This window comes from Lates calcarifer, linkage group LG9 (assembly GCF_001640805.2).
Source record: "Lates calcarifer isolate ASB-BC8 linkage group LG9, TLL_Latcal_v3, whole genome shotgun sequence".
Classification (NCBI taxonomy): Eukaryota; Metazoa; Chordata; class Actinopteri; family Centropomidae; genus Lates; species Lates calcarifer.
The window spans coordinates 1566829-1594823 of record NC_066841.1 but is presented as its reverse complement, the minus strand read 5'-3'; the positions used below and the strand labels follow the sequence as shown (position 1 = coordinate 1594823).

Here is a 27995-nt window from a genome sequence, read left to right as displayed (position 1 = left end):
AGCGGTTTTCACGATTTGCATCGCAAATCATTTTCGGAGCTGGGACGTACGAGCTCATGTTTGGGTCCGCGAAGGCAGCATTGGTTCCCAAGGTGACGTCATGGTGTCGGGCTGGGGCTGGGAAAACATGGAAACGGCGAGAGCCAGGTTCGGTGTACCGACCCACCACACCCGGTACTGAGACCCGGTTCACCGACAAAAGACCAAGTAAGCTTCCACAGCAACTTTTCCCGCCTTTGTCTGCTTTTATTCTGCTTTAATATCGGCTCAGCTGGGCGTTAGCCGTTCTAACGGTTACCTCAGTTTACGCTCCCTCGCTAATCTGTAAGCTAGCTAGCTTTGGCATTCCAGCAGGGACACTGAATAATATGACCAGGAATAAAGTTTAAGCACCGGGTGAAGCGGATAAACATCACGTTTAATCACTGTAAACTGGTATTGTGACATTAAATGTGAAGGTTGTTGAGTTAAAACTGCTCACACCTAAGTTTTCCCCTTAGCTCCAGGGATGCAGTAGGTGGAGAGAGAAAGAGCCCAGCCCAGACACAAACACCACGGGCCGGTGTTATCCTCTGTTTACCAGCTGCAGCAGTGATTTATTACACATTTATTTATCTATGGTTATTATGTGTGACTGGCTGTTTGAGGCTGGAGACAAAGCAGAGGTTGTATGAGATACTACAGGATGAGGTTTGACAGCTGCAGGTGTGTTTGTTGTTTTGGTCTGGTAACACCGGCTGGGCGGGGGCGGGGGGCGTTCAGGTAACACTGAGGACTCCTCACAAGACTTCTCCTCTTACCTGGTCCAGTTCAGGTGGTTAGGGCTGGATTATGGACTGGGTCAAAGCTAGCAAAGGGTCCCCAGGTTTGCCCCTCATCGTTTGGGTCTACAGAATTTGATTATCAGAATTACTGAGATATTTGAGATAGAAAATCCTCCTTCATCCTTTATCTTGTAGCTGTGGCCTTGTAGAAGAAACTCTGTCTAATTTATTTTCTTAAACTGAATTGTCTTAGTTTATAATGTCATCTTTCCTCATATTTATAACATTTTTTTAAGCGTATCAAGTAAGTAGCACACAGAAAAGACCAGGAAATGTCATATTATTTCATTATAGAAATACTATACAGCTGTAACCAACAATTACTGCCATTATTGTTAATAATATATAATTAATAAATCATTAATTGTTCATTGAGTAAAATGTCAGAAAATAGTGAAAAATGAACTCTGAGTTAACATATTTAAATTATTATTTTTTGCCTGAAAACCCTCAAAAATATTTAGTTTTTTTATCACAGAAAACTGTGACAACTGGCAAATACTCACATAAAAGATGATGGTATCAGAGAATTTCTGGCATTTTCAACACAACTCAAACCTTAAATCACTTAATCGATCGAATTAATTGATCATTTCAGGTCTAGAGTTTTAGCTAGTCACAGAGAAAATAATGAAACTGACGTATATTGTGGGGTTCAACTGTCAGAAAGTAGTTGTAATTTACCAGAGGTGTAAAAAGGCTCATTTTATACAGCCAACAATCCAAAGCCCCCAAAATATTCAGTTTACAGTCACATATGTCAAAGACAAACATTAAATTTAAGGCATTTTTGCTTGAAAAATGACTAAAATGTTTAAATCTGTTGATCCACTAAACGACCAGTCAACTTTTTCATGCTGTGTCTCAAGTGTAGGGTGTGATATGAAGATAAAGTCTGTGTTGACCTAGTTGCAGTTGGAGTGAATCACCAGCTTTATGAGTAAAATGGCCGCTGTTCACCACCTACAGACCTGCAGGAGAAAAATCTGACCTCAGTCTTTTGAAAATGTCAGAAGAAGGAATTTCATACTTTTGGTGTCTGAGGTGAAAAACCAAGCGCAGTAAATCCAGAGGCATTTGTTTTTTATGGCTGAAGAGTCAAGACATTTACAGACTGAAGCTGCACATGTGACGTAAGGTCAGCTGGACAACACATTTATTACATGTGTGAGAATAAATAGCTCGGTAATAAACATTGGGATGTGAAGTAGGAGGTGTTGAGGGCAGTTTACAGAGTGGTGTTATACAAGGGTTTAGTGTTATGAGGCTTCGCTGAGCAGTGCAGCAGTGTGGTTGTGTTACTGTGTGGTAATTTTACTTTACTGCAAAGTATCTGAGTACTTCTTCCACCACTGCAAGTCACACAATAACCCAAACACTAACAGATGGAGGCAGTGGTATTCCAGCAGCTCCTGTGTTCTGCTCGCTAAAATTCCTGTTTTTGTCAATGGAGTCTGGTACTGATGTTTCTGGCTAAACAAAAAGGATCTTCCTCTTTAATAAAAAGCTCTGTCTCTGTATCATAATGTTGTCAGACACCTCACCTCTTACAGTTGTTATATTTTTGTATTATTTAATTAAAATATAGTTGTTTTATATTCGGATTGATTGAGTGCACACCTTTGCTTCTTTTTTCCAGCTCTCTTCCATCATATTGGGACTGTGTGGGGTGGTGGGGAAGGCCTAGTCCCCCACCTCGATCAGGCCAGACACCCCCCACTTAACCCCCACTCATGGAGAAACAAGGCGCCATGAGTACATCAGGCAAGACCAGTGGGCTCAAACCCCCCAGTAAAATAGTGCGTCCATCTGGGGTGCCAACTCGGACGTCTCCATCCTCTGGTAAGAACTGAGCAGTTACTGAAAGCAGCTTTGTATGTTGTGCTGTTTGCACTTAAGGCCGGTCTGAACCACAGCAGGGTGTCAAGCTGATTACAAAGCCCATCCTTTAATCAGCCAGCAACTGAAGACCACTTCAAATGGGATCCAAAGAGTATCACAAAAAGCTTTATTACTCAACATACGTGACCACTCTTTAACTAATTCTTATTATCATTTATATCTAAAGTTTGGTCACATATTTAATCTCTTTCTTTGCTGATAAATAAAAATGTGGCTGATTTAAACTGTATTTTTGTTTAGCTGCTGTAGTTTTAAACAAATATTACTCAAACAGAAAGTAAACAGTGTATTTGTTGGACACTCACTTTGACCAAAATGTCTGTGTAGCAGAGAACTGCAAAGTGAAATCTTATTTATTGATCAGATATAATTTTGCAAAATGTTGAAACGTCACATTTGAGAGACTGTTATGACCTTTCCAATGGTAAAAACAACAACGTCATTGTCCCCTAGAGCTGAACTGATTGGTCAATTAATAGTTAATTGAACAGAAAATTTATTTGTGTCCATTCTGATGATAAATGAATCATTTAAGTCATTTCCTTTGAGAGAAGATGTCAAAAACCTGTCGACTCTGGCTTCTCAAATGTGAATATTTGCTGGTTTTCTCAGTTTTCTGTGATAGAAACTGAAAAAGATTTTAATAAAACAAACTGTGATGGCAGGTGCTCCAAAGCCAGTTCCTCCTGAGAAGTCCCCCGGCAGCGTCACCTCCCCAACCGCCGATGGAGGCGGCGACTTCCAGATCGGGGAGAGGGTCTGGGTCAACGGCAACAAGCCCGGCTACGTGCAGTTCATCGGGGGCACGCAGTTCGCTCCGGGCCAGTGGGCGGGCATCGTGCTGGACGAGCCGATCGGGAAGAACGACGGGTCGGTGGCGGGGGTCCGGTACTTCCAGTGCGAGGACGGGAAGGGGATTTTCACGCGGCCTTCGAAGCTGTCCAGGACCATGCTGCCAGAGAGGGAGGCGAACGGGGGCCAGGCGAGTCCGGCACCGGGAGGCTCTGCAGCGAGCAATCCTGCTGCACCTGCTGGCCCTACCTCAACTGGTAACATCCTGCAAAGTAGTGAGTTAAAATCCTCAGTAAAGTGAAAACAGTGCTTGCTCTTTTACGTCATATCAGCATAATAAAAACAGTTTTCTCTCTCCGTTCAGCTCAGGTCAGCGGCATAAAGACGAGCAGCGTGCTGAACCGAATGTCCAGCGAGTCGGTGTCAAACCTCTCAGACACAGAATCCATGAAGAAGAGCAAAAGGGAGCTGAGGCTGGGAGACCGTGTGCTGGTAACCCATCATTACAGCTGCTCTTTGATTAGAACATTAACAATTATCCAGAACTTATCATCGTATCAGGCTTCATTCATGTGAGCTTAGATTAGATTAGGCTCAGTATGGTCACAAATCTGTAAGAAAAACATGATTTGTTCCTAATTTTCTGGTTCTCACAGATGCATGTTCCAGTCCACAAACAAATACGACATCTGATCATTTTAGCATTTTAAAACTCTCAATTAATTATATATTATAAAAGTCAAACCAGTGTTTTTTATTTGTGGTCTAAAAATATTTCATGTGGGTAGATTATAAATTGAGGAAAAAGAAGAAGATGGTAAATTATTTTGATTGTGTTTTTGATGTGTAGGTGGGCGGTACCAAGGCAGGAGTGGTGAGGTTTCTGGGAGAGACAGACTTTGCCAAAGGAGACTGGTGTGGAGTGGAACTGGATGAACCACTTGGGAAGAACGACGGCGCTGTGGCAGGGACCAGGTAAAGAGGACGTTTATAATAGTTTTAACGTAATTAAATGAAAATTCTGACTCTGTTGTTTTTCCTCTCAGGTACTTTCAGTGCATGCCCAGGTTCGGTCTGTTCGCCCCCGTCCACAAGGTGACGCGTATCGGCTTCCCCTGCACGACCCCCACGAAGGCGAAGAGCTCGCGGAGGAGGTCCGGCCTCAAGAGGAGCCCCAGCGCTTCCTCCATCAGCTCGCTCAGCTCCGCCACCTCCTCAATCAGCGGCAAACCCAGCCGAGCAGGACTGGTAAGACTCGCACCGTGTTACTGTCCAACGCTGCAGAGAGTCTTCAAGCTTTGAATATGAGGATTATTTCCTGAACAGAATTTGAATTTTCCATCAGACACAAAAGAACTTTTTTTATTTACCAAATAAGTTGTATCAAGCAGCTGATTGACTGTAGACTGTACGACACATTACAGCCCTGTCAGGACATTTCTGTCTAATTTGCAAAAGCAAATGTATTTTCAGAGACACACACTACCACCTGAGTTCCATTTTATATCAACATAATGAAGAAACATTTAATGAATAAAAGACTTGAATTGGAAACATAAAACTTTAATTTGTTTTCTTGCAGTTTTAGCTGGTTTAGCTTTTTAACCAGGAGCAGAATCATCCACAGAGTTTTCCTCCTCTCCAAAACAAACAGAGCAGCTGATTAAAACCAGTCAAAACACTGAATTAAGCAGTTTCATGTTAAAAAACAGTGTTTTTCTGGTGCTGTTTGGTGAACACATGTTGCTGCTGCTAACGATTGCTCAGCTTGTTTCTTTGATAACTTTCATCCAGTGAAAGGTTTTAGTTTTAGTCTTTAAAAATACTGCAGAGGCAGCAGTTATAGAACATTTATCTACAGTTGTAGTGGGTAAATGTCAGTTCTGGGACAGAGTTACAAACTGTGTAAACTGTACTCTTTGTGTTTGGTGTTTTGCATCAGTGTATCTAAACAAATTGACCTGATTTAAATAAAGTTATTCTCATCATTAAATTCCCAGGTCACAGGAACGTCTGAGACAGTCAACACACAGTATCAGATAACATACGTGAATGTTGAATGTGAACGTATGCTGTGATTTTTCCAGCTGACAGAGACATCTGCTCGATACGCTCGTAAGATCTCCGGCACCACGGCGCTGCAGGAGGCTCTGAAGGAGAAGCAGCAGCACATCGAACAGCTGCTGGCAGAGAGAGACCTGGAGAGATGCGAGGTTGCGAAGGCGACGAGCCACGCAGGGGAGGTGCAGCAGGAGCTGGCTCTGCTGAGGAAGGGGAGGGATCAGGTGAGACTCACATCTGTTTCCTGTAGTCAAACAAGAACAGGAGCCGATGGAGAGAAAAAATCATAAGGAAAATTCAACAAAAATATCTTGTTTATTTCACCAAAAGCTTTCATGATGTAGGCGTGAATCCGTATTTTTACCCAAGTTTGTTCAATACTTCTGTCACATATCATGAATTTGATGTTTAATGAGACTGTCCTGTGTTTGTGTGTGGTGTAGTACGCCATGGAGATGGAGGCGAAGCTGGATCAGCTGCGTTCGCTGGTGGAAGCAGCAGATCGAGACAAGGTGGAGCTGCTGAACCAGCTGGAGGAGGAGAAAAGGTGGGTGATCCGACTTGTAGCCTTCACATGACTCTGTATACAGATATTAATGTCTGGGGTGAGAGCTGCACTGTCAGCAGAGACAGGGAGGATGCTGCTCCTTCACGTTGAAGGAGTGCTGATCCAGGTATCTGGTCAGGACGCCTCTCGGCTGCCTTCCTTTGGAGGTTTCCTGGGCACATACAACTGGGAGGAGACTCCTGGGGTAAACCCAGAACTCGCTGGAGAGATTATACATCTCATTTGGCCTGAAAACGCCTCAGGATCCCCCAGGAGGAGGAAAACGTTCCTTGGGAGAAGGATGTCTGGAATACTCTTGGAGTACTGTTGCCATCTGCGACCTGACCCTGGATAAATGGAAGAGAATGAATGAATGATAGGGACATTTTCTCTGATGTACAAACACCATTTCTAAATGACCTCAAACTCTTGTTGCTTATCAGGAGCTTTAATGCACATGTGATTTCCTCCATCTTGTAAATTTAAAAGCTTTCTTCTTTCTTCTGCACCAGCATCTATTCTGTGATCTCTGAAGATTTAGAGGTTGTTTTTTTTTGTCCCTGTTTGACAGGAAAGTGGAGGATCTGCAGTTTCGTGTGGAAGAGGTTTCCATCACCAAAGGAGACCTGGAGGTAACTTGTGGTTATATAATCTTCACTCACTCTTGCTCACTCTAACTGTCTGTGTCTCATCATCACACTGATCTTTATTTAATGAAACACGGTGAAGAGTTGATCAACTTATTTTACCTCAGTTTGAACTCTTCTCTTCTCACGCATTAAATGACAAACTGCTAATTTACATTACTGCTTCACTTAATCCTAAAAATACTAAGAGCTGATGATTGAATCGATCGTTCTGTCTGAGGTTTTTCCTTTTCTTGCACTCTTTGAATCATTCATTTACTTTCTTGTTAAGACACGTCTTTCTTCCTGCTCCTTTTATTTATTCATCCGTGCTTATTTCACTCACCCTCCCATCCGCAGCACTCACATTACCATCCCCTCATCATCTTTTCATCCACATGCCTGTTCTTGAAAGCTGTTTTTGTCTTGCCTCGCCTTCAGCCTTCTTAACGTGCCTCCATCTTCCACCTCTCTCTCTCTTTGCCTTCATCTTTGTCACTCTTGAGAGGAATTACCGCCTCAACTAGTCTCCTTCAGGTGCTGGAGTAAACGCAGTAGAAGAGAAATTAAAGTATCTGAGGAAATAATTAACTCCTGATTTTCCTCAGAGCAGAACGAGCAAATAAATCTTTTTTCCTTTGTTCACAACCGACTGATGTAATTGAAATGCTGGAAACCATCAGTGCTTTCTTACCAACTGACTGCTCTTCTCTTTAAAAGTCTCGTCCTCTCTCTGTCCGTGGCACAAAGCTGGCATGTCAGTGTTGCATTGGTGTTTGTTCTCCTTCTCTTCCTGCTCTCTCTTACTAACAGACGCAGACCAGGCTGGAGCATGCCCACATAAAGGAGCTTGAGCAGAGCCTGCTCTTTGAAAAGACCAAAGCTGAAAAACTCCAGAGGGATTTAGAGGACACTAGGGTAATGCTGGCGCTCCCAGTCCCACCGAAGGACTGAGTGATGTGCTTTTCCCCACTAGGTTTAATAACGATACACAGAATATATTGAAGGAACCACAGCGTGCAAACATTATTTACACTGTCGTAGTTGTGTCAGATGTAAACGAATCCACGACACAGGGATGTTAACATCTCATCGGCCTTCAGCTTTTCCGATAACGCGGGTCCATCATCCTGAAAACGATGCATGTGTGCATGAGAGTTCTTTTAAAGGACAGAGTTTGGAAAATGCCTGTGCTTTAGTTTTAACATTGTTGGTCTTAAAGGATAAGGCTGGCATTGTGCTGCATTTTTTTCTTCTTCAGCAAATCCTCTGAAAAGACCAACAATGTGTTAGTCTGTCTTTTCAACTTTCCAACTCCTCTGCCCTGTCTGTCGCACTCAAACCCACAGGTTCCTACTAAAAACACCTCACAAACATGTAGCCTCAGTAATTTCCTCAAACAGCTGAACACTGTTGTTTTTTAGTAAATGTTACTAGAGGAGGAATGCTGCTTTTATAAGAGATCACATTCGATATCTACAATCCACAGGTCTCATTTCCTGCTGCTCAACTCTGAGTGATTATACAGAAAGTTCAGGATGTGAACTCGTCCAACACGTCTCTGTTCACCTGTTATGCCCCTCAGAGCGATTTTCATTTACCCAAAACAGAAACACCACAAAACCTACTGACTTCAAACTCTCTGTTTAATCAGTCAAAGAGTTGAACTGTTTCTATCTTTCATCTGACGAGAGCTGTTTAACTCAGCTCCTTCTAGAACACCAACTTATCAATCAGTTTTATTCTAATATATAAAGAAGGAATCTCTTTAACCTTTATTTATGCATCCAAACTTAACCAGAGATTTCAGTTGTTTGACAAATGAAAATGTAAATTAATTTGAGATGTTTAGGATGTGTAAACCACAGGTATTTGTTTGGGAATGTGTCTTAATTGTGTATTTCTGACCATGACTGCTTCAGGAAACCAGAGAATAAAAGTGAATAATTGTAGATTCTTCAGTGAGATCAGAGAGGATGAAAGAGATCAATAAGACAAATAAATTATAATAAATTACTGAGTTCTGTCAATATTTTTGAGCTGAATTTAGTGACAGAAATGAATCAGCAACAGTTTTGATATTGGCACTGAAATAAAGTCACTTATTAAACATAAAACTTCTCCAGCTTTTTTAGCAGCTTTTCTCCTTCCTCTGCGTTTTGCCTGCTGCAGGTGGCCACGGTGTCTGAGCGCTCCAGGATCATGGAGCTGGAGAGGGAGGTGGCGGATCTCCAGCTCAGGCTCCGGGCGTCTCAGCAGAAGGAGGATGCTGTGTCTCTGTCTCAGCAACAGATCAGCAGTCTCAAGGCCCAGGCTCAGTCCCAGGAGAAAAAGGTTTGCGGAAAGCTTCAGAGAATTCCCAGCGCTGGTGTTTTTGTTCAGTTAGTCCTGAGCCACAACTACATAACACTCTGCGCTTGTAAAATGGATTATTTATCAGCGCCATTATCGTATAATATATGGCATGGCAGTAAAACTATAAGAAGTGATGTGATTTCTATTTACTGCCCTCCATCTAGCTGCTGGTGTAAATAGGCATATGTCCTTGTTTTGTGAGGTTTGTTTAAGCTGCTGTGATAATACATAATTTATGGCCCTGCTCAGATGTACATGTGTATATTGTGTGTCCTATACTGTGTGTCCCCCAACAGATCAGTGAACTGAGCGTCGACCTGGAGAGCAAACAGAAGGAGCTTCAGTCTGTGCAGCAAGATAAGAGTTCCCTGGAGCAGCAGCTGAGCGGCCTGGTGAGAGAGGACGGACACTCAGGACATAACAATCACAAATAACGACAGTAGAAATATACAGTTACAGCTCCGTGACATTCAGAAAGAGGACACACAACGTTTGTGGCTTCTTTCAGGCTTTTAAAGATACAGTGAGTTACATAAAACCCCTCATTACATAAGTGTGATTACAGTTTTTCATGGCTGTCTCGGTGCTTGAGTCACTTTTTTATTCATTCATTTATTTTTAGAAGTATGTACTAACAATAAAAAAACAAAACAAAAGCAAAAAACTAACAAAAGAAGTTGCCAGAGTAACAAACAGTTGTCTATGCAGGCCCAGATATGCTGCATCTACAGCCTGTATGTATCATGAGGCACATAAATCTACATACATTACCTACTTGCTTACATAGTGGTTTGTTATGTTTTCAGTTTTTTATGCTGCTGTTATTCATGTCTAACGTCAAAATCTTAAAACAAACAAACAAACAAACAGAAAATACGCGGCTCAGTTGCAGCTGAGTTGATTTGCTTTCTGTTATAATCAGTAAACAGACCTCAAATCTTAACAACGCCCAATTAACACAAGATTGATTTATCGTATTTATAGTTCAAACAGACCAACGTCAACAGAAAGACACAGAAATAAACATATAACATAATGTGATACATAATATGTAGTAGTTTTCTTGTGTAGAAGTTTAGAGCTTGTTGATGCTGCAACCAGTGGATTTTAAAATAATGAATCTTTTAATTTTCTATTTGGCCAACAAATGGCATTAACACACTAACTGTTTCACCTCTACACATGGGACTGACATGTAAACTTGTAGAAGTGCAGGTCTGTGAGGGGGGATTATCTGTAACTGGAGATTTTCCCGGTTGTATTTTTTCACGGTGAGATGTTTTGCTCGTGGGCATCGTGAAAGCGTCCTCATTAAGAGAGGTATTCTATCCACAAACTTTGCATGTTTTCTGCACCAGTCATTATTCCCCGGTTAGCTCAAGGTACAAGAATGTTACTATGTAAGTGATTAGCTCGTAGTCAAGCTGATGTTTCTCCTTTTCAGAGACAAAAGCTTGAGGAAGCTGAGGAGGAGAACACGAGGACGGCAAAGACCATGCAAGGTAAACATGTCAGATGTATCTCTGCTGCGTTTACGCTCTTTAGAAGGATGATTTAGAGGATGATTATTATTATTATGTCCTTGTGTTTTCTGTCAGAGCTGGAGCAGAGTGTGGAGCAGTCAAAGAAAGACTATCAGACCCTGAAAGACGAGAGCCAGTGCAGAGAGGAAGAGCTGAAGGCCCAGCTGACACAGGTAGGTTCATACATGGAGAGCAAAATAACTAAGCACAGTTACTTTCCAGATTTATATTCGACAGAAAAACATATACAACAACCTTATAACATGGAATGCATTGTGTAAGATTTAGAAAGAAGAAAATAAAATAAACAAGACTTACTTACTGCACCATGGAGTGTTCCTCCTGCCGGGCTGCTGGCACTGTTGTTAGATGGTGTGAACTCGCCATGACACTGCTAGCTTCTGCTTTAGCTGTGCGTGATCCCGAAGCTTGAATATCAGTTGGATTAAAAAAAAAAAAAAGAGTCACACTTCCTGCTGACGTAAGAGAAACAGTTTGTGCCAAATCATTTTGACAGAGCGACGATCAGTGGTGTAACCTCATCACCCGGCCCCGCTGTTTCAGCCCAGACAAGAATTAATGAATAAAAATTTGTGCAGCGAAACCTCTCTCATTAATCATCTCACAACCCCTCAGATTTCTCTTGTGAGTATTTTCATGTTGTTATTTTATCTCTTTTACAGTGTGTGCAGTAAAATAATCTCTGGTAAAACAGTAGATGATGCTGATACAACACACTACAAACATCTTAACCTCCTGTAACCAGGCTCCTTATTGTTGTTCTTTACACTGCACACAAAAGAGCCTGGGAGCTAATCCTGCGTCTGTCTCTGCTGTTTCTTGTGTCTCGGCTCTGACCGCAGCTCCAATAACGCCGCACATAGACGATGAATCAGCGTGTTGGCATTCGCTGATTCCAGCCGAGATAGCTCCGTCTGCTTCTGGCTGTCAACACATTTGAGTAAATTATCGGTGGTGCTGCGGAGAGGAAATGGAAAAATGATTGTGCTGGAAATGTCACTGCTAAGTTTGTCCGTTTTCGGGACCTTTTCCTTTAATAATCCTTCTTTTTAATCCTGGCTCTTTCATTCAGACTTAGAGACGCTCCCTCGCTCTGAAGCTACGGCCTCAGGCTGATTTGATGGTGTTAAAACATTACTAACACACACATGCACACATTACTCTCATTCCACTTTGGCTTTAATGATATGCAGACAGTCTTCTTTTTTTTTATTAAGGTCTTATCAGCTGTGGACACTTGTCAACATGATTTAAGTTACACTGCTGCCACAATGAGAGCGTTGTATCAAGCATTACACCGGCTTTGTGTGATTCAACGAGCAAAGGTGGCGACACAGCAACACAGTGCGATCTCTGTGTAACAGAGGCTGCAGGTTGCTCATTCCTGTGAGTTTTCAGCAGGTCAAAAGAATGGTTCTTCATTTTAACCACTTGTTGAGCTCATAGCAGGGTTTTCCATTTGTTTTCAGCCGACTACTTTCTTACTGTTAAAAGTCCTGTCGCCATCTCTCTTTAAAATAACGTTTAAACTATAAACTTAAACCAGATGAAGGGTTTTTGTCATTAGACGTCTGGTTGTTCAGTAATCAGACGTCCTGTCTGCCCAATAGCATCACAGAGAAACACTGATTTGTAACGTTAAACTGCTTTATTCCAGTGTTATTTTAACAGATTTTAATCACTTGGCTGATCTGTTTCAGAGAGGAGACCATTGTTTCAAACTGCATCAGCTCATTAAGTATTTATGCTCTTACATCTCTAGTGTTTCCAGTCCATGTCAGATGTTTTAGCAGCAGGTGAATGAAGAGCGAGGTGAACAGCAGACAGAGTGGACTCAATCAGGCTGAAAGCTCAGCTGGTGAATCGCACGGCGTCCGCGCTCTCTGCTGCTTTTATACTTCTCTTAAAAGACCTCAGTAGAAAATACAGTTTGCTGTTTACAAGACAGTATTTTGTCCTTTTCCCCCTGAAGCCAGAGCTTTCATATTTCTGCTCTCGCTTCATGGAGCTCGTTACAAAAAGATGTAAAAGTGAAACAGCCAGACAATCTTGAGGCTGATTCAGTAAAGAGCTGCCTTTCCTTTTTTAGCCAACATTTATACGACCTCTTATCTTTCTGGTCTTTAAATGGAATACGGGTTTTTGACTTAGCCTTTAAGTAGAGAGTGATTTTGATGATTTATGCCTCATGTTACTGACTCAATGTCTGATAATTCCATAATCCCACAGAGAAATACCAGCATGTTTAGCTTGTTCTGGTTTTACAGCAACTCCACTGTTTTTTGTTCATTATCTCCGCTCTCATCAGCGTCATATCCGGCTGCTGTTTCCAGAGAAAAAGCTTTTAAAATCCTCCACCTGCTGAGCAGCAAACAGCAGACAGACAGTTAGAAACAAGCTGGTGAACAAAGTGGAGGTTTTAGCAGATTTTCCTCTCAGGAATGGATGTAGAGCAAACTAGAGCTAAAGGAGAGTGACCAACAAATCAGTTAATGCAGATTTAAATGACAAAAAATATTACATACATTAAAAAGAGAATTAATTCATAATGAAGCGACGGGATGATTCAGGTGATAAACCTCAGTTTAACAAAAGAGAATCATCTCAAAAACATCCTCTCATGCTTTGTTTTCTCATGAGAAAAGTATTTAATGTGTTCATGTGTCCTCAGGAAAACCAGCTTGTTATGTAACAGTCATCATTGTGCACAGTGTATGTATAAACCATACGTTGTTTTCCAGGCCGCAGAGAGGACGGCTCTGTCCCTCGAGCAGCTGACCAGTGAGAATAAGACACTGGAGACGCAGGTGAGTAGAAAGACTCAACAAGGACTGTGGGTTCATATTTATCCTCAACGGGAGAACACAACAGTTTGGTTTTGGAGAGGTTTAAAAAAAAACAAACGTCAAAACTCCTCTCTCGCTCTGTGAAGGGATTTGCACATGCACATACACAAGTGTAGCATCTGTATCCTGCAGGGTTTTTGTTGCGTCCTCACATCAGGAATCCTGCACCGACTTCATGTGACGGTGCAAGTCCCAGTCATCTCATTAAATCAGCCACGCATGAGATAGTCTCTCTCTCTCAGCCTCCACGTCTCTCTCCCACTCTGTCTCTAACTTGATATTTCAATGATTTTCCTTTAACTGAGATCCACCTGCAGCCGTTCAGTCAGTCCGTGGCTCTCTGGTGCCCTCTTCCTCATCCTCTGTACACTCATCTCCATCGACTCCAGCTGCGCTCCAGATGGTCGGTCTCATGACAGCGAGAGAAATGGATCGGAGATTAGAGCGGGAGATAGGGAGTGAGCATAAACATGCTTTCTGTTTAGTTGTGTCATTCCATGGCACAAGCCTTTCTCAGGCAACATATTTCAGCACTGTAACTGTATAAGCAGCTGACTCCTGGTCATAATTTAAAGAGGAATATTTTCTTTTACCTTTTTAGAGATTGAATTGAACAGCTGTGAGGACGCTGAGGGGGATTCTCCCGACACTATAACTACCTCTAAAGGACGTTTGGAGTAAAAAAAAGAAACTTACATTGTGCTATAAAGCAAACTGTTTGTACACAGGTGCACATCATGCACAGGCAGGTTTTTAAATGAGTAATAAATGTTGAGATTCACCTCAGCAGACAGAGTGAAGAAAGGATTTAATTAATGTTAAATAAATGCTAAATGTTTCATATTAATCTAAAATAAAAGGACACAAATATAAGGACACATTGAATATGATAACAGATGTGTTATATTATTAATCAGGAGTGAAATGATTCTGAAAGTGAGACTGAAACTGTGATCCCATCCTCTCTTGAGCCTTGACTGCATTCCTAATATAACAAACTCATTTTCTATTTCACAATTAACACTATAACACATAAATCACAGACTTATTATTCTGTAAAGTCAGAGTGAGCTGGATCTGTCACAAACGATCAAGCACCAACAAAAACGAAACAAAACAATGTGGATTTAGAGAATTTATACACCAGCTACTGATGCTTCATTACATTCATACATTAACGTTAATAAACATTCTGGATTTCTATTCTTTGTGTAAATATGCTCCCAACATAAATCTCCTCCTGCACAACCACAAACCTGTTCGACTGATGCTTCGACAGGCTCTTACACAGCAAACCGTATTTTAAACGTACATGCATCAGTGTCACTCGTCCGTCATCAAAAATGAAAAGTGTTTTTGCAGCTACAGCAGAGAGAACAAGAATTTAAGTCTTTCACACACACAGTGGAGAAATTATTCAGCAGGGACGCTCTCACATCTGCCTCCTCTCTCTCTCTCTCCACTCAGCCATGATGCTGTAGGTTGTGATGTAATCCTGCACATGTCAGAGTGAGCGGTGTGTGTGTGTGTGTGTGTGTGTGTGTGTGTGATGATGATGATGATGATGATGATGCCTGGCTGGACAGAACATTGTTTCAGTTAATGGACGGTTGACTTGAGATCAGATTGTTTTGTCTTGTTCTGTTAAACATCTGCTGCAACAATTAGTCGATCAGTCTGTTAGTCAATCAATCAGAGGATTAATCAGCAGTAATTTAGATATTTCATTCATTTTTTGACTCTAAATTCTTCGTTTTTAAGTCGCAGGGACGCTCATGTTTGTGTCAAAAGTCTTCTGGTTCCAGTTTCTCAGTTGTGAGTTATTTAATTAATCAGCAACTATTTTTAGCTAATTGTTTAAGTAAAGCCTTAACTTCTCCAACACCTCAGCTGACTGCAAACTGAATCTTTGGGTTTTGATGTGCAGAGGTTTCCTTCATTTACCTCTGCTGATCAATCAATCAATCGATTAGATTAGTTGATAAAGAAAATAATCTGAGTGTGTTTGGGTTTTGGAGTAGAGTAGGAGACAGAAACACAACATCTGTAGGTGGATTTCTTGGTTGGTTTGGCGTCTGTTGTGGTTATTTGCTGCTTTTCTTTGTCTTCTGTGATCACAAACTGATTATTATCGGAGTTAGGAGCCACAGTCGACCAAAAGAAACAGTCTCTGAGAAAATTTCTGAGTCATTTGTCTCTGTTTTCTGACATTTTATAGATGAGATGGTTGGCTCATCATCAACAGAGTACAGTATGAATGGCTGCTTGTTTCTATCTGACCTCGCAGTTTCCTTCTGTGAGAGAGTCTGTGATTCACCATGAATGAAAGGTGAAGCTTTCAGAGGAGTGTGTGTACATACATACGGTGTCAGAGAGTGAGGGAACAAGATTGTGAGCAGCAGCAGCAGCAGAGTGAGGGGTGAGGAGGGAGGAGGGAGGGTGGAGCTTATTCAGGCTTACATAATGGAAGTGCTCGGCTTCTTTGACCCGACTGTGAGAGAGAGAGGCTGCTCAGGCGACACACTCTCCATTTCCCTCTCGCAGTTGTGCACAGCGGGGGATGAGAGCTGATGGTTTATTGATGCTCAGCCTATGTTAGTCTGTCTGCGAGCAGAGGGAGAGAGCGGAGGCAGAGTAACAACGCCGCCGTGTTTAGCAGGTGAACGTCAGGTCGAAATCCAGCAGCGGCGAGCTGTGTGTAGGTATGGACATAGCTGCTCTGCATCAGGGTTACTCCAGTAACATCTACTCGCCTCACTACCAGGTAGGAACCTGACAATACGACAGAGCTGGTAGAGGTTATTCCATCTCTCCTCCTCTGTGTTGGCTCTGCATGTTTGTGTTTATTCTCCTCTGTTTACATGTTTATTCCTGCAGCCTAGATCTCTCTCTGGAGGGGGCGTGTAGATAAATCCTGAGGTGTTACAAAGTCAGAAACTCACGTGCGAGGCGTCCGAAACACAGGCTGATGACACACTTAATGTGTGAGCAGAAACACGCTGCAGATGGCTTACAGCGTGTGAATCGTTACTCATGAGTTTTTGATGCCAGTTAGAGCAAAAAAGCATTGATTTCAGAGCCATGCTTGTTAATTAATTATTGACCATTGCTATTTTTAAAGCTGCACGTGTCTGAGAAGAGGTTTGAAGTGTCGGACGATGGTTTTTGGATTGACTCAGATGAGGTGAAGTTGAAGGAAGCGATGTTTCTGGAGCTTTTATTTTTAGCTTCACGTGGATTCAGCCCAAACTGCCTCCTGCTGACTCATCAGGAAAATCTTAAGCGTTGTGTATTTTAAGTATCACCTGTCGTCAGGGTTAACGGTGCAGAATTTAATCTAGTCTGTTTCTTCAGTTGCTTCAGCTGAAATGAGGGAGAAAGACCAGACTGGAAGTTGGGACTGGGCTCGTGGTCGACGTCGAGGTTTTGATAATTAGTTAATCACTTAAAATACATTTTGGCTTGAAACATTAAACACTCACTGGTTCCAGTTTCTGTAATGTGAAGATTTCCTGCTTCTCGTCGTCTCATATAATCACAAACTTTATACCTCTGGGTTTTGGAATGTTGGTCAGACGAAATCAGGAATTTAAAGATGCCGGAAAACTGTGATGGATTAGGATTAGATATCAAGTCAAGTCAGTTTTATTTCTACAGCTCAATACTGGAAATCGCAAATTTAAAATCTGTGCAACATACAGCCTTCTCTCTTCTTAGACTTTGGATTTGGATAAGGACAAAAACTGGGTGAAAAAATACAAAATGATCAAACAGTAATGAAAATAACTGTTAGCTGTAGGTTTACTGTGTGAGGGAGGGAACAGTGATTTAGTATTTGATTTAGTTCAGTGTTGTGCTTCCATAGAGTTAACAGAACAGAACCAACAGAAAAAAGACAAAAGAGAGTTGAAGGGGAGGAAAAGATCGCTCTCTTTCTCTGAACACAGACACAAAGCAAAGATATCTTTATCTCTGATGTCCACTGCAAATAAACGTCCACAAATCTGCTTAGAACATGGCTAAAAGAGAAAACCAGTACCTGCAGCTGACGTTACAACAGCACATGTTGGTGTTAGCATGTTTTTGACGTCCTCCATTTTCACTCTGAGCTGATTAAAAAATAAATTAAGTTGAAGGACAATTAGTTCTTCCCGTAGAGATCCACTTCAGGTAGATCCACTGTGGGTAATTGCAGCTATAATTATAATAAGGGTGGGGGGTGAAGAATACCCACAAACAGCTCCAGGTGGGATTAAAATCACTGACTAGAACAGGTAATGTTAAAATCGCCCCACCTCCCCCAGAGAAATAAATCCAGTCTGAATGAGGTTTGAGTGTATCAAAGTTTTAGCTGTGAATATATGAGTATATACGTCCTTTGTTGTTTTAACCTGGAGGTTCAGACTCTTTCATTTCATCCACCTGCGTCTGTTCTTCTTCAGCTCGAGGCTTTGAAACAGCAGAACTCCAAATACCAGGAGGAGCTCAGTCTGTCGAAGGAGCGGAGCAGCTCGGAGAACCAGCGTATCGGAGTCCTCTGCAAGGAAATGTAAGTACTCAGCGTAACTAATGTGTTTTTTCCTGGCTCCTGTAAAGGTGACCCCAGCCTGCCAGTTCATTAGACTGGTGTGGTAAATATGTCCTGGGGGGGATACACCGATGATTAAAAATCCAGTCTGTGTTTTAAAGCTCTACTGTAGTTCTGCACAAACAAAGAACTGTGTGTAAATGTGGCTCCATTTAACAACATGTAGGCGATTATTTATTGGTCTAACACTGTATATAAATATCATGTTATTAAGGTGGCTCCATCTCGATCTCTCCAGAGAGACGCTCCCACTTGTAAATATGCTGTAAATCGTCGTGTAAAGCGTGTAATTAGCCACAGGGTGCTATTATGTGATTATGGAGATGATGGTGGAGTGGAGTACAATGCACAATACTCAGAAACCCCTCATGGGTATTATGGCGTACATATAAACATTTCTAAACCATGAGTCCTCCCTCAAAATGCTCGGTGCATCCTTAAAAGACCAAGTTTAAGATTAAACCAAACTCTGTTTCTAACTCTTTGATGTTTCCGTCATTTTCCTGGATATCAGAGATGAACGCTGGTTCTTTTCGTCGTGTGGTTACACAGATAAAGCGCAGATTAATATGATAAGTCTTTACTGTGGTATCTCATAATGATAACACAACTTAGAAATTAATCCTGACCAGATGTTCACTGTGATGGATTATATAACTGGCAAATGATTGTCATGCTGTAAAACTTGTCATACCTCTGCTACATCTGAACACAGACATGATAAATATATTTCAAATGAATAAACATCTATAAATCTGTGTAAATGCTCTGTAGCTGCAGAAGTTGCCTGAGAATCATCAGGTTTTTCGGTTTTCTTCAGTGTCAGAGTAAACAGGTGATAGTTGTCTGCAAAACAGAACAGCTATTGGCTAAAGCAGCATACTTTTAATGGTGCTAATTTGCCAAAATGTAAACAAATGCAGGCTAAAAGTTGTAGCACACAGCTAGCTTACTCCATGGCGACAGTATATTTAACGTTTACAGCCCCCAGAACCTTCAGATTCTCAAACTTAGAGCATGATTATCCTCCAAAGAGACGGTAAGAGTTACAAAATCCACTAGTGCGAACTTTTTCAATATCAATATGAATATTTCTGGAACAGTAGCACTCCTAGATATTTACTGTACTGGTGAAACCCTGTGAACATATTTGGGGTTTTTGGAGGCAACACAGAGTCAGACTTTGAAAACCTAAAGCATGAAAAACGCTTCAAGATCCTTAAAGATTAAACAGATTATCACATGCTTTTGTCATTTTCACGGTTTTTGGAATAAAAATAATCTCTTTCATCTCTAAAAGTTGAATTAGCAGCAGTGATTGATGTGACAGCTCAGTTTTTGATGCAGGGTGAAAATATTCCATCTTTCACCGGCGTGTTTTCACCTTGTGTTTGCGGTGGATCACCAGCTTCATGTCGAGGTCTATTTATAGACCTTGTGTGTGTATGTGTGTGTGTTATGCGTGGAGGTATGTGGTGTGTTTCCACATGTGTGTGTTTTTGCGTCTTTACATCATCCTGACACACCCCCCCTCCCTCCCCTGAGTCATCAGAGCCCCGAGCTGCGACGTCAGAGCTCCAGATGGATCTAACTGGTTGAATTACAGTCATCAACACACAGCGTCCTGTAGGTGGAGCAGCAGATGGAGACGGAAATGTCAACAAATGTCTTTAGTTACAGTGAAACAAAAGCAGCTTCATCCTCCTCGAGGAGCAGCATTTGTCTGTCTTCTATGTTTCACTTAAATAATTATAAAATTCCGATGTTTATTCTCCTCTACAGCTTCGTTTCCCCTCCCTCCACCTCCATCCTGTCTGTGGCACGTCCTTCCTCAGTCTGCTGCTGTTATGTAATCGCTCCGTCTCTCCTCCTAGGACCGCCTGGCTCCAACATGGCCACCTCTCTCACTGTGACATCAGAGTGTGTGTGTGTGTGTGTGTGTTTGTTTGTGTGCAATCAATGTGGCTTTTGTGGCATCTGAAGGAACAGCTGTAAGCACCACAGCTTTCTGTGTTTGTGTTTTTTTGGTGTTTCTCTGTTTCAAATGTTGATTGGTTTCTAGCTTTAAAACAGGAAACTACAAGCTTAATTGTAGTTTATTGTAAATATTCATCTTATGACTCTTTTTTTTGTGAATTAAAGGATGTAACGATATCAAAATCTCATGACAATACCTCGATAACAGGTCCATAATACGATATTTATTGCGATATTTTTTAAAAAAGGCAAATGAAAAAGTGCAGAAAACAGTCAGTTGTATTCCCCGACGTGTAGGTTTTTTGTTTTGTTTGCGTCTGCTAGCTTCACTGTAGATTTGAAGAGATTTGAAGTGAACATACAGAGAAAGATACCTCCCTCAGGAGGAGGTGGAGACCAAACACAGAGCTAAAACAGAAGGAATACTGGACTTAGATCCATTGAATGGCCAGAAACACAGTTTTAAATTAATGCAAATGTTGCTCTGTGTCTGCTGAATGTGTAAACAGCCAATAGTTTGCTTCACATATATAATAACACACCATATAAACTTCCCAAAACTAAAGAATAACACAGCTTTAAGATTTCCTGTAGAACTGGAAAAGCTGAATCCCTCCTCGGTTCCCTTTCTGAGCGAATCTGTCTCCATAACACAGATTTTTTTTAGTGTAGTTCCCCTCTAACTCAGCCTCCTCCGTGTTGTGTTTGAGTGCAGGACGCTACAGTGGCATGATGAATGTAATTACACATCAGGCAGCTATGTATTTCACCCAGATGGTGCTCAGACCGGTGCCATTCGTCACACATAGCTTCAGAGTTCCTCATCTGACACAAATCCTGAGAATGACCCACATGGAGCTAAACGCCGTTTCTCCAGAAAAATCACTTGGTTCCAGCGTCCAGAAATATCCACACTCATACAGTCCCAGACATTTACATTACAGCATCAGCTTTATATTATCCTGATTGATCTGTGGATGTATGTGTGCTGTATCATAAAGCTGAGGAGCAACTTTCACAACGTAAAAAAAAATAAAAGTAGAGCACAGATTATTTACATTTAAAATGATAATATATCAAATTATTTTATGCCTTTCTTAAAAGTCTAAACCATTGTTAATATTAATAATTAAAATTTTAAATAAAGATAAATTTGTGCTTTGTGGACATAAAAGCTTGAATAAGACCTCAGTCACTCGTTTCACAGAGCGAGGAGTTTGTCTGATTCATAATTAAATGTTAAAGTTGTTTTTAATCACATTCTTGCACCTTACCACTGACGTACATAAAGCAGAATATATTTGGATCATACAGTAACTGTCTACACTCTAGTGTGTGTATAACAGATGTGAATGCAGCTAACATCTGGCACCAGACTTGGATTTAAGCACATAGCAGCGATCGTGACACAGATATCACAGAAACCTGGATCCTTTCACTGCAGCACTTAAAACTGTGTCACCTCTTCTTTTTTTCTCCTCCCTCTCAGTGAGGAGCTGAAGCTGGCCTCCCAGAAGTCTCAGCATCTCGAGGAGGTAACGACCCTTTCCCATTTTTATATTACGTAAACGATCTCCACTCATCCTGTTATAGATGAGGGTTTGTTGTGATTTGATTAACAGGCTTAGGCGAGGATCGACCTCCTGCTGTGAGTCGACTCTTATAGCTCAGACGGGGTTTAGCCTCTATTTTAATGCCTCTATATTTGTGTGTGTTTGATTCTCAGCACAACGAGGATCTCAACAGTCAACAGCCGGACATGAAGACCAGGTAAGAGACCGGGAAATACGCTCTTTACATGTTCTTTTATTTCAGTCATGTTCGAACAGTTAAACAGCTGCTGCAGTGTAATCAAATGGTCCACCTTAAAATACGTCCACTAAAGTGTTACTGCAGTTTTAATGCTCTGCCACCAAACTCCATTAAGAAAAGCAATGATTTTACCTCACAGAATACGGGAGGTGCTCATCTACGTCTGTCTCCATCTGTTAGTTTGTGTTGTACTTTTACTTCAGTAAAGTATCTGATTTTTTTGTCCCTATCAATCATTTACACCCAGAAACCTGCGGGAATAAGGCCCCGGTTCAAAAACCCTGCAGTTATCCGTTAACTAATCCAGGTATTTTCCCATCTGGCAGCCAGATTTTCATCAGATTAACAGTTTTCTGCATCTGAACGACAGCAGGGTTTATCATCTCTGATAGGACATTTAGAAGTACACTTTAAAAATGTGGTTTTAGTTTCTGCGTCTATTCGTTGTGTTGTTGTTTGGCCTTATTTTAAGCCTTTTCTAAGTCTGGAAACAAAGGAAGCTGTGAGTATCACACGTCTCAGCTTAGTAATCAGAGGATTAAAACATCTCAGCGCTGCTACAGAGCAGCGACTCAAGTTGAGAGTGAATGTTAAATAAAGCGTGGATGATAGACGGCAGAGGAAAGATGACAGTCACGGATCAAAGACTCGTCTGTGATGTAGGATGGAAGCGACAGAAGTGAAGGCAGGGGGATGTGAGGAGCAGCTGACAGATCTGTGGTTTTTGGCCGGAGGGAAATTAAGACGGGTTCTACAGAGAGGAAGAGAGGAAGTGTGTGTGTGTGTGTGTGTTCTCAGGTGAACATTCAAAAAAAGACAGGAGATGTGATTCAGTGCAACGACCTGCTTCACATCCAGTGTCTTTTATCCAGGAGGCTGCAGCAGAGACGATGTAGGGACGTCAGCTGGCTCTCACTGTTGTGTTCTAATTGATTTTGGAGGCAGGAGGTAAAATCCACAGCTCCGTTAATCCACTGAGCCACGACAAAGAGGATTCCTGGAGGAGAATTTGGATTGAAATCTTGGTTTCTTGCTGCTTTATTACTTGGTTTGTGGAGTTTATGGAAGTGGGATTCAGTTCCCAGTAAAGTCAGACTCTGATTGATGTGGTTTCACAGTGGGAAAGGTGGAGCTAATTAACAACCCTGAGCTGCGTGGGTTTGGTTAGAGGTTTGGTCACCTGCTGAGATCCATCAGCCTCCAGACAAGCTAATATTTACATCCAGATGTTGACAGAAATCTGAGGAATAAAGAGATAAAACAAACCTGACTTTGAAAGGAAACGCCCAAAACACAAACAGAGCCCTGTCTCTTTCTCTTACGTTCTGACAGAACTCTGTAAGATAAACATTTTATTTACTTCACAGCCTTTTGAACAAAGATTTGAGAGCAGTCAACACACAGAATGTTCCCTAAATATCTAAATTTCTCCACAGAGAAACCATCTCCAATCAGGACACGGATGGAGAAGTAAAATTCCAGAAATCCACCGGAGCCTTAATCTCTGACAAAGATCGGGAACTGGAAACTCTGAGGAATGAGGTACAGACACGACTTTCTTTCTGTCCTCTCATCTCCTGGAAACTCTGTCTTTAATCTGTCTGATCAGAGCTGAACAAAGATTCATCTGTTTGCTCTGTGGCTGCAGATCGCGGTCCTGCGAGGAGAAAACGCCGTGGCCAAGACCCTGCAGTCGGCCGTGGAGACGCTGGAGAGAGACAAAGCTCAGCTGCAGAGCCGCGTTCACAGTCTAGAGCAAAGGCTCATGGGAACGCAGGCCTCAGAGGGAGAGGACAGGGAAGCTCCACGGTCAGGTGAGAGGATGATTCGAGCATCCACACTGTTCTGGTGAGGAGACGTTCCTTGTTTCCGACCTGTTTCTGGTTGGTGTTTCTGCAGGCGATGCAGCTCTGGAGCAGCTGAGGGAGGAGAAGGAGTTCGCTGAGGGACAGGTGAGGCTGTCAGGACGTTTCTCAAAACAGATCAGTTCACGTTCAGGGCTCTCAGTTCTCACCTGTGTCTTAATCGTCTCCGTCAGATCAACTTCCTGAACAGCGTGATCGTGGACCTGCAGCGGAAGAACGAGGAGCTGAAGATCAAACTGAAGAAGCTCGCTCTGGCTGAGTTCAACGGCAACGACGGGACCGACGGGTAAGAAATACCAGCCTGACAATAATGCATCCAAAATAAGAATAATATGACCCTCTAAAACCTGACCTCTCTTTGTCGTGTAGTTTTGATGAGGGCGTGTCGAAGCGGGAAAAGAAGGCGACCCCCCGTCTGTTCTGCGACATCTGCGACTGCTTTGACCTCCACGACACCGAGGACTGTCCCACTCAGGCCCAGAGCCCCGACTCTGTACCTCACACCACCTACCACGGCAACCCGGCCGACGAGAGGCCCTACTGCGACATCTGCGAGGCCTTCGGACACGCCACGGAGTCCTGCAACGATGATCAAACCTTCTAGAGGCTCCAAAAACTCTCTTAACCCCTCTCCTCTCTCCTCCTCCCCCTTAAGCACTTCTCACCTTCTACTCTCCTGCTACATCTCCCACAGACATGCCTGCAGATTTTTCCATAATGTATTTTTATACTGTATTTATGCATATCACTGGTAGCCACCGTCCTGATCTGACTCCTTTCCCCCGCCGCTCCTCCCTCTGAAGATAAACTGTTCTGTGATGCAGAATGCTCGTCCAAATATGCTGCTTTGGTGCAATATTGATGTTTATAACAGCAGGAATCCGTCCTCTGCACTTGTCGTTTTTAACGTGTTGTTTTGCATTTTAAGTTTGTTTCTAAAATAAGTGATGTTTCATATCCGTCTTTTTTTTTTCTGGGCTTATTTGTTAATTAGCAAAAAAAAAAAAAAATAGTGATGAGACAAAGTGAAGCACAGTTAAAAATGAAGCTCCTCTCCAACTTTACATTCCCATATCACATTCCTCAGTGTGTGCGGCTACAGACCGTCAGAGAGTGATACTGCCACGTCAGACTTTTCACTAACGTTTTATGTTTAGTAATATTTACAAAGACCTTCTGCCAGTTTATCAACTTAGTTACAACGGAGTATTAGGGCCACTTTTAGGATTTTTTTTAACATTTGGAGAGTTGAGAATATTTTGAGAAAAAGTCGATATTGTGAGCACTCCAAAAAAACATTTAATATTTTGAAGAAAAAGTTGTTTTATTATGAGGAATATTTACTCTGTATTCTAAAAATATTACGACTTTTTCTAAACAAAAACTATACGACTATATTGTTAAAATGTAACTACTTTATTCTCATGATAGCACAACTTAAATCTCGAAATATTAAGACAGTATTCTTAAAATATTTCAACCATTTTTTCTCTAAATATCACAGCTATATTCTCTACATCTTTCTTCTTGACATATTACGATTTAATTCTTGTAATATTATGATATTTTTTTCTAAATACCAAAACTTTTTACTTTATATATTACAACAACATTCTCATACATTTTTGACTTAATTCTAAAAACACTTTTTAGTGGCCCTAATACTTTGGCTTCTACCTAAATGTTAACCCATGGAAAACTAACAATAACAATTTAACATGAGTGAAGTTCAGTCTTAACCTTTGAAATCGTAGTTTTCACAGTCACTAACTTCTAAAACTTTCAGCTGAATCTCATGGAGTTTATTCCCAAGTTTACAGACTAAACTGTTTACACCATCCGTTGATGAAGACTGTGAGGGGCAGTTGAAAGCTTTAGAAAAAGCTAGTAAGTGGATGTTTAGTTAAAGGAGCAGCCCACAGATTTTACACATAAAGGTCAGTTTATCTGTTTACTTGTTTACTTTTCTTGTATGAAGTAGCTCCAGAACATTTTAATGAAATGTTCGACAAAACAACCATTTAACTGTTGTTCCAGAGCTTTCAGTCATCTCACACAGACTTCCTCAGCAGATGACATTTGCACAGTTGTCAATGAAGTCAAAATTTTTATTATTTTCTCTTTTAGGACTTCTCGTCTGTGTTTGCCTAAAAGTTCAGATTTTACATTTCCACGACAGCTGGGCTAACTCGATTGAAAGCTCCAGAACAGCTACTAAATGGACCTTGTGGTGAGATTATTTCGTCAGCTACTGTTTCCAAGGTCTTGACTGAACTGTATGTCCTAACATTTTTGTGTATTTACCTTTCCACAGGTCAGCGTACAGATTAATATCCTTTAGTAATGCCACTGAAAGTTACTGAGGATTGTTGTAGTTAAAGATGAAGTCGTTGCATTTTATTATTTATTGTCTAATCTTTGACTAACTGGTGATGTTCCTACAGGGAAATAAGCTAGCACTGATCAACAGTGTATAGTCTGTACTAGGACTACTGTAGTATAGGTGGGCTTTTGAAATGCATCTGCCTCATGTTACAGGAACTGACCCAGATGAAACTATAGAGGCCTCTACTCACTTAGATTTGCACTGTCCACTTTAAAGATTCAACAGAAACATACGGCGCTTTAATGTTATGATTCTAACGTTATTTAAAAGTTATTTTATCATGAAGGTCAGTACGGATTATTCAGTGCTGTCCTGATTCATACTGCCCTCTTTAAAGCTAAAGTCTGACAATTTGGGAAATTTGCTTATTCATTTTCACATAATGAGAGAGAGGGTGTTTTTCAGTGGTAAATATGAAGGTACAGCGGGTTAGCTTAGCTTAGCACAAAGCCTGGAAACAGGGGAAATGGCTCGCCTGGCTTTATCTTGCACATAATCCACGTAAAATTGCCGTTTTTACACTTTGGTGTTTGCACAGATGGAAAAAACAGGATATTACAGGTCTTAAGGAGTGCTGTGCAGATGTGAAAAATGTTGTATGAAGTTTTTTTTAGGCTCAGGAAGGAGTGGTGTGAATTTTGATAAATGTCGTTTGGGTCTGAAGACTACAAGTTTCAAAAGTAAAAAAGAAAAATGGAGGTGTGGAGTTAGAAAGAAGTGAGTTTATCAGACCTCTGTAGCCAGCTCCTTGTTGCTGATTGAGGCCAGAGGCAACGTTAGCTGCTACTAGCATAACACGTTTAAATCTCTGTTTAACTGTTGGCTGTCAGGTTGCATTGTGGGTAATGTAGGCGCCAGGTTTTGACAAGAAAGAGGAATATGTGGAGTAAAAAAGATAGTATCTCCGGTTGTGCTACGTCGATTTTCTTCATCTTTGTTTTAAATTGACCGTCCTGAGTGAATAAGCGAATAAGCACGTTTCCCAAAATGTCGAACTGCTCCTTTAAATTAACCCTGTATAGAAACATGTATCTGACTTATCTTGTTCTTAAGCACAATTTTGGATCATATTGAATCTTCCAGTGTAACAGTGACTAACCATTGACACTAGTCCTTGTAAATACTAATCAGAAGCGTCCTTCTGATAAATGTGTACACAGTGCCATGGAACAAAAGATAGCTTTTATGTGTACGACATTTTATTTTTCTGCCCTGTTGATAAAGATTGACGCTGTATAAGGAGGTTTCAAACACAAGCCCGTTTGTATAGACTTTAAAACATTGTGTACTTTATAAGTGATATGTCTAATTATTAGTGTAATGTTTTATATGTAACAATTTCAGGCACCATCTATAAATGGTTTCCAAATGCTCAGACCATTTTACAGATGTTGATGTGGTGTACAATGTCACTGTTTTCTATGTACTGTATACTCCTGAACAGTCCAATAGAAATACTAAGAAAGAAAAACTTCTCTGTCTGAGTTTGTTCACGCAGCAGGAACCGGGGTTTGTGCCTCTCAGACAGCATTAAAACCCACTTCCTAACAGGGCCATATAGATTAGCTGCTGCACTGCTCATTATAGTTTCATCCCCAGATCCATTTACTCCTGAGAGGTTCAGGCAGCACAAAGAGCATGCTCCATTTTTCATGAGCTCCAGAGGGCTGCTGTTTTTTTTCTATATATAAAAATGTATGAGGAGAAAGAGCTTCAGAAACTGAAGCAGCATTAGTCTCTTTGATAAAGATAACAAGTCGAATCGGCTCCTTCATGATTTAAACCTCAGAACCTGACACATCAAGATGACGCTGAAATTCACTTCTGATTCAGTAGCAATATATAGATTTCACTTTTTTTTCATCCAGAG

The 27995-nt window shown here is 41.3% G+C and overlaps 1 protein-coding gene across 4 annotated transcripts; it reads left to right on the top strand.

Moving 5' to 3' along the window:
• Positions 1 to 29: 29 nt before the first annotated feature.
• Positions 30 to 27596, top strand: clip1b (CAP-GLY domain containing linker protein 1b). 4 transcript variants are annotated; one of them, XM_018696988.2, is made up of 23 exons: positions 56 to 207; positions 2464 to 2666; positions 3392 to 3775; positions 3883 to 4010; positions 4369 to 4493; positions 4565 to 4766; positions 5606 to 5803; positions 6023 to 6126; positions 6698 to 6758; positions 7566 to 7670; positions 8925 to 9086; positions 9404 to 9499; positions 10552 to 10609; positions 10706 to 10803; positions 13393 to 13458; positions 17940 to 18046; positions 21552 to 21597; positions 21789 to 21832; positions 23311 to 23416; positions 23523 to 23688; positions 23774 to 23826; positions 23913 to 24025; positions 24109 to 27596. In XM_018696988.2, the coding sequence occupies exons 2-23, from the start codon at positions 2558 to 2560 to the stop codon at positions 24341 to 24343; spliced, it is 2766 nt and encodes a 921-aa protein (XP_018552504.1). In that variant the 5' UTR covers positions 56 to 207; positions 2464 to 2557; the 3' UTR covers positions 24344 to 27596. The 4 variants fall into 4 exon arrangements, with proteins under 4 accessions (XP_050928706.1, XP_018552504.1, XP_018552494.1 ...); XM_018696978.2 differs by having other exon boundaries at positions 3392 to 3793; XM_018696996.2 differs by lacking the exon at positions 7566 to 7670 and having other exon boundaries at positions 57 to 207; positions 3392 to 3793.
• The last annotated feature ends 399 nt before the right edge of the window (positions 27597 to 27995 follow it).